This window comes from Heterocephalus glaber, unplaced genomic scaffold, assembly GCF_053883595.1.
Source record: "Heterocephalus glaber isolate CG9 unplaced genomic scaffold, H.glaber_assembly_v1.0 deba00001497, whole genome shotgun sequence".
Taxonomy (NCBI): domain Eukaryota; kingdom Metazoa; phylum Chordata; class Mammalia; order Rodentia; family Bathyergidae; genus Heterocephalus; species Heterocephalus glaber.
Genome location: NW_028258320.1, coordinates 44,707,493 through 44,714,950, shown reverse-complemented (window position 1 = coordinate 44,714,950; position 7,458 = coordinate 44,707,493). Strand labels below are relative to the sequence as shown.

Below are 7,458 nucleotides of genomic sequence, written 5' to 3'. Positions count from 1 at the left end.
ATTTATGATTAAAACAAATAGCTAATTTAGTTAGTCCTATGAAACAACACTTGGCATGCAAAATTCTAGTGTAGCTTGGTAAGACCAATAACTTACAATTCTATGCTTTTTTGGTTTTTTTCAATACCAGGTATCGAACTTGGGACCGTGTGCTTGCGAGGCAGGCGGCGGAACCACTGAGCTAAATCCTTGGCCTCATTCCTATGCTTTTACTAGCATGTGGACTCTCCTCTATATCTATTTCAAAAAATAATAGCAGATAAAAGGGGGGAGGGGAAACTTAAAGAATACTAAAATAAATAAACCTCTCAGTATTTTTTATACTCCAGTCTACATTTGACTAGGATGGTCTTCCCCATTAGTTCAAAAATGAAGAGACTTTGCAACCTTTGCAGGAGGAAGGGAGAATGCTGAGCTCCAGTTCTCTGTGTATGTGGATGGGAGGTTAGATGTGTCATCCAGTGCTTGAGCTGGTTTGCCACCAATGACTTATTATTCTCTTATCTATTGGGGAGTGGAGCACCTAGACAAAAGGCACCAAGAAACCAATGAAACTCTCACTTTTCTTGAAGGTAGAGTTCTGCTAGGTTTCAGCTCCCCTTCTGTGAGGAAGACTAGCTGAAGGTTTTTGCCTCTCTCTTATGACCTGGCCTCATCCACTGTATGGGTGAAGTTGAGCAGAGCAGCGTTGGTCTGGTACCCAGACTTCTGCTGTTCTTTGGAGTCGCTTTCCTAATCTCTATCCTGCTTTCTACTCAATAACCCTGTGGCTGCTTATATCTGTTTCTTCTATGCCATTCTGGCTGAGTTGGCCATATCAACTCTTGCTTTTACATAACTCTTCTCTGGCTTTCTGTGTTGTGCTAATCTTTCTGACCATATCACCCCTCTCTGGCTTTCTGTACTGCAACATTTTTTTTTTGTCTGTGCCACACAAGAGTCTCTTTCCAGCTCATGAATTCAGTGGTATTTAGAACTTGTCAGAAGAGAGCCCTTCTGCTTGGATTTCAGTAGTGTTTAGGGAGGCAGTGGACATTGTTCACACAGGCACAGAGCTCAGTAGTTTTGGGTGCAGTGGGAGGGAGCCTACACAAATGCAGAGCTCAGTGGAATTTAGGATGTGGTGGAAGACTACTGAGACATTGGTCTAGTCTTTTATCCATCTCTGGATCCTGCTGCTTTTACCCACTGCAGGCCCTTGTGATTATCACTATCTCTTAGATTCCTCAATGCCTAGCTCTGGATCCCTAACTATAATTGTGTCTTTCTCTGTGTCTCCGAAAATCTCTGATCTTAACTGTCACTACCCTTGGAGTGATTCTCCGGTTTTTGCTTTCCTTAGTACCCTGATCTGGGAGAGCTTTCTCTTGCAAATGTCTCATTCACTGGATTCTGTCTCCCAGTGGGAGGAAAGTTAAGAGAGATGAGCACTGGATGGTGACTCATAGGCCAGGCACCAATCAGAGACTGGCAGTAGGTTCTGACTTGGTTTGATCCCTCAGAAGGATTGGAACTTTTCTCAAAGTGGAGTGTTCACCAGACCTGGGCTCCAAGCAGTACCTGGATTGAGACTCAATCCTCCTTCTTATTCTAAAAACCCCTGTTATTTGAATTTAACTAATGGGCTTCTCCATCAAGTTGTCTTCCTGTGGTTAGTTTTGCCCCTATCCACATCTGAGTGCCTATGGACCTTGATGAGTGTCTTCCCAGCATCTCATGAGTGGTGTTGACCTCTAACCAGAAATCATGCTCTTATCATAAGGACATGAGCCAGAAAGCTTTTCTAACATCTTCCCTTTTATGCTTTTCATAGTTATCCATATGAGGTGGTCCTTCGGGGTTATAATTTCTGTTTACCTCCATTGTGAACAAAAAAAATTTGTACATAGAACTGGCAATTAAACATGCTTATTATTAAAAGCATCTTGAAAAGCAATGATTCTGAATTTGTAGAAGAAAATATTTTACTTTTTAGTAGAGATAACATATCAATAGTTTAGCATTACATAAGCATCAACACTTGGAGTAGTCAATGAATATAGGAAATACCATCATTATTCGTGCAGTAAACAATGAAACTCTACAAAATGGACTTTGGATGTTCCTTGGATCTTGATTGCATGGGGAAGTGGGAAAGGAGAGATCAGTGAAGCCATTCTTAATGGAGGAAGGAAGTAGTCTGTGCTCCAATGGAGGGGATAGCAGATGACAGCACAGAAACAGCTAGGCAGTCTTCTCTTCTTCAGACAGGAATGAAGCAGAGCTGGAACGAGGGTGGGACAGAAGTCAATCCATTGACAACTGGAGTGATATCAAGATTCTTTGGATCAACCACTGATTTCAGATTAAAATTTTGTAAAATGGTAGTCAGGAACAAAAACAGCTCCATGCGGGCCAGGGCCTCTCCCACACAAATACGTTTTCCTGAAAATAGAAAAAAATAGTATAGTTATTCCTCATATGTAACTGCCACTGTGTATGAGAAGCAAGGAAAGAAGGAAGAATGGATGGATGGATAGATAACTAGATGAATGGATAGATGGATGGATGGATAGATGGATGGTTGGACAACTAGATATGCAAATAGACAAAACACATATATAACATATGAACTGAATTAAATGTCATATATGATTAAAAAATATGTATTGAGTACTAGCTTCATGCCCACACTATACTAAATATTCCTACATTATAAATTTTCTGGACATTTCAAGTTTATACCTTTGTTTTTCTAGAAAACCATCCACTTTTCTTGTGCCCCTTGTTTTTAGTCTAATCATCAGGAGCATTTTGCATTCTGTCACTTTGTAACACTTGTACTGACCACATACTGTATTTACAAGACTAGATATACATACTTTTGATTAAACTGCCCCATGCCATGAAGTTTCCAGTGTTACAGCATGGTATTCCTTTAGGTTAATTTGAACCTTTTCATACAACATCATATAAATGTCAAATTTCTTTTCCTCTGAACCTTCATTTTTAGACCCTCAGGCAATAAATTCCTACTTTTCTGCATTTCCTCAACAATACACTCATATTCCTTGAGGCATAGGTCACCTGCAATCATAAATTTATACTTATTTTTATTCTTATACTGTGTTAAAATGTTGAAATATGAATTTCTGAAAAGAACTCTTTGCAAGTATGGGATCTACAGTGCTAGGTATAAAGAAAACATCAAAAGACACTGAGTAAATGAGGGGGTTTTAGCACACAGCCTGCAAGGGTGGAGATCCAACAATCAGGAGTCAAGATCATGACTGCAAGAAGTGTAGGGGGCTGTTATTGTAAGGTGAGGAAGGAAGGACACATCCCCAGTGCTTCTATGACCCCAAGGTTATTTGAGGGCAAATCAGACATTCTTGACTAAGAACAGGACCCTTTTTTTTTTTTTTTGCTTTATCACTTCCTTAAAAATACTCTGCCTTGGGCCAGGGATTTAGCTCAGTGGTTCTGGTGCCTGCCTCTCAAGTACAAGGTCCCGAGTTCAATCCCTGGTATCAAAAAGAAAAAAAAATACTCTGCCCTTCCTACTTTCCTACTTTTTGCATCTTTTTATGTATCTTGCATAATAATTTATGGTATTACCATATTGCTTGCTTGATTGTATGTCTTACACTGAGGTATGAGAGTACAGGAAGTTGTCATCTTCTCTCCCACAAGCACTCTCCATAGGAACCTGTGCTTAATTCTCTCATAGCGCTAATATTGCAATGAACTATTTATTCATCTGCTTTCCTGAGTGTGAGGCTCTTGGTACTACTCTGTTCTTTAGGAGAATGCTATATTCATAGCTAGTTCTAGTGTGTGAGCAACAACATCACATAGAAGACAATCACATGTAGAGTTAGATCACTCTTGTGAGTGACAAAAGTTTTATAGAGTATTCCTTTCTTGGAAGAGATGGTGGTACCTACATCATATAAATAAAAGAGAATACAAACAACCTACACTCTAGTATTTGTAACATGAAAGAGATTGATCAACAAATTGAAGCCCCACCCAACAATGACAATGTATCATGAGCAAAGAAGTTCTTGGGCATTGGAAGTGAGTCTGTTCATCATGTACAGATATTTGGCCAGACAAACAGAAGGCACCATGTAAGTTTCAACTGATCTCAAAAAAGTATCTGTCTCTTGATGCATACAGGGAAATGAATTTCTATTACCTGCTGAGAAAGGCATGAAGTAGTCACTTTTTTTAAACTTGCCATTGTCATCTAGAAAGTGTCCAGGGTCAAAAGTCTCAGGTCTTAGAAATTCTTTATTGTCATGTAGCACAGATGTCAATGATATTAATATGTTTGTGCCCTGGAAACAACAGACACAGACAAGCCAAGTTATACAGAAGTCATGCAGATGAAAGATACAAAGAAAATCACATACTTCAGTCTTTTGATTTATAACTGAGGAAACCATGTCCCAAGAGAACCAGTATTATTTCCAGCCAGATAGATGATGTGACAAACAAGGATGACTTTGAGGACAGTGACCTTGCTATTATGTATTCCAATAGCATTTGATGACCCAAGTAACTGGGTATTTGGTGTCATGAGTTCTGATACTTTTCTTTTTTCTCATCACCCAGCTTGGACACTGGTGCCTGTTACTTCTCTAGTTCATCACTTTAATATTCATATATTTTATGTGGATTATTATTCCAAATGGAAGCCTTGTTCTAATGTGAAATATCCAGAATATCTGTTCATAGAACTTTTATGAATAACCATCTATAATTAATGGAATGAAGAGGCAAAGTATTGAATGGGAAAGAAATTTTGCCAGCTATTCTTCTGATAGGGCATTAATATCTAGAATATTTAAAGAACTAAAAAAAATTAGAACATCCAAAATAAAAGACACGATCAAAAAGTGGGTAAGTAAAATGTATGGACACTTCTCAGAGGAAGTACAAATGGATAATACACTTAGGAAAAATGTTCAACATTTCAGGTCATTAGAGAATTGCAAATTAAAATAATACTAGTATGTGCCTGCCTCACAAGTGCAAGGTTCTGAGTTTGATCCCTGGTATCAAAAAACCAAACCAAACACAAATATTTCTTCTTACACCAGAAAGATTGGCAATTAAAGAATAATGAGTGTTGGTTTTGCTGCAGGGATTAAAGATATTTTCTATATTGTTGGTGGGAATGTAAACTAGTACAACCTTGATGGAAATCAGTATGGAGATTTCTCTAAGAAGTAAAAATAGAAATTGACCTATGTACTTCCCTTCTGTGCAACTTCTCAAAAAAGTTAGACATTATATTATAGTGATATATGGGTACCCATGTTTACAACAGCACAATTCACAATAGCTAAATCTTGGAAGCAGCATATATATGTATCAACAAATGAATGGATAAAAAAATAGGGTATTTACCCATCATGAAGTGCTACTCTGCCATAAAGAAATATAACCTCGGGTCATTTGAAGGATCATAGATTAATGTTAACAGGTGGGTGAATAATTTAGGGTGAAAGAGTTCACATTTTTAAAAAATATTCTACCATAGCTTTTTACTAATAACATATAAGACACAAATTATGCAATGAAAATGTCCCCTTATTACAGGGAGAAATTAGCATAACCAATATCAACATTAAGTGAAATTAGTGTCCCCACATCACCAGTGTGACTCAATATTACATATTCAGCACCTCTGTGGTTTTCATGCCAATTTAATAACTAACATCTAATCTTTAGAAAATAGTTACACAAAAATCAGCCTAGGGGGCATTTTACATAAGTGCTGGCCTAGACTCTTCAGTAAGGTTTAGAAACTGAAAGAAAAAAAGTCAGGGAACCATTCATTCTTGATAAAAAGGTCTAATGGAACAAGACAACCACTGTATTTGCCTGTTTCTTGAGTGGACATTGCACTGCAAAAGAAAAAAGCTACAAAGATTATTCTAGAACTATCAGAAACATCTACATGTAGGCTATATATTCTATAACATTACTGTGTCAATGAAAAGTCTTGAATGTGGTTACTGTTACTGCAAAGCAGAGGAAAGCCTTTGTTCATAGGATGATGTCCCAAAGTCTGAAGAGTACACCAGCAGACACGAGATAAAGTACTCATATACACACTTCCATTGACTTAGATTCAAATTTTTTTAAATTAATTTTATTGGTACATTTTATTGGTACATTTTAGGTATGCAATTCATTTACATTTATCAATGGGTGTTTGTACCTGTACATGATGTATCTTGGTTCTTATTTTTTTTCCCATTACCTGTGCGCCCTTCACCCCCTCCACCCTTCTCTATTTACATAGATTGCATTTCCATTTTTTTTCTTTTCTCATAGTTTTTCCTTTCCCTCTTTTCCTTTCCCCTTCCCCTCACTTCACTCCTTCATCTTTGGACGCTTTTTCCTATTTGAAATGATCAATTATTCATTTTAACTCTTGTTTACACTATCAGTTTCTCACACTAGAGAAACTTCGGTATTTACACATGTGTATCCTATTTATTTCACTTAAGAGTATGGCCTCAATATGCATCCATTTAGCTATAAATGAGTCTAGTTTTTCATTCTTTATGGCCGAGTAGTACTCCATTTTATTTAAAAAAACACATTTTCTTTATCCAGCTTCTAGTTGATGAGCACTTGGGCTGCTTCCAAGCTTTAGCTATTATAAACTGTGCCGGTATGAACATGAATGTACATATATCACTGTAGTATGATTCTTTTAATTCTTTGGGGAAGATATACAGCAGGGGAATAGCTGGGTCAAATGGGACCTCTAGTCCTAGTTGTTTGAGGTATCTTCCTACTGATTTCCACAGTGGTTGCACCAGTCTGCACTCCCACCAACAATGGAGAAGGGTTCCTTTCTCCCCACATCCCCACCACCATTTGTTATTTGTTGATTTCTTGATAGCAGCCATTCTTTCTGGGTTGAGGTGAAATCTCAGTGTTGTTTTCATCTGCATCTCTCACATAACCAGTGATGTTGAACATTTTTTCATATATTTGTTTGCTGCTTTTACTTCCTTGTCTGAGAAATGTCTGTTCATTTCAGATGCGCATTTTTGAATTGGGTCTTTGAATTTTGGGGGGTCTGATTTTTTTCAATTCTTTATGTATTCTAGATAGTATTCCTTTGCTGAGGTACAGCTGCTAAAAAATTTTTCCCATATTGTAGGTTGTCTTTTAGCTCTGTTGGTGGTTTCTTCAAATTATTAATTCAAAAGTAAGAAACTTTTAATCTCCTAAACTATCATCTAAATGGTTTATAAGCATGCTTTAAATCTATTCCATTGAATACTTTTAAAGAAGTAATTCATGAGAATGTTTCATAAGCTAGAAAATAGTCGTATTTTCAAAAGGTCTTTAAAAATACTTGGAATTGATTAGAATGTGTGAAGTATCACAATCCCTCTACACAATAAACAAAACTTAAATCAAAATCCATTATGATCTAAACATAAA

General features: G+C 37.1%; 1 protein-coding gene across 1 annotated transcript in view; it reads right to left on the bottom strand.

Moving 5' to 3' along the window:
- Positions 1 to 1,939: 1,939 nt before the first annotated feature.
- The window catches only part of LOC101710990 (cytochrome P450 2C5), a 42,476-nt gene continuing 36,957 nt past the window's right edge, over positions 1,940 to 7,458 (bottom strand). The window contains exons 8-9 of the mRNA XM_004838551.4: positions 4,181 to 4,322; positions 1,940 to 2,424 (exon numbers count right to left, since the gene is read on the bottom strand). Of these exons, the coding sequence (XP_004838608.1) occupies positions 2,243 to 2,424; positions 4,181 to 4,322 (324 nt within the window). The 3' untranslated portion in view covers positions 1,940 to 2,242. The remainder of the gene's footprint in view (positions 2,425 to 4,180; positions 4,323 to 7,458) is intronic.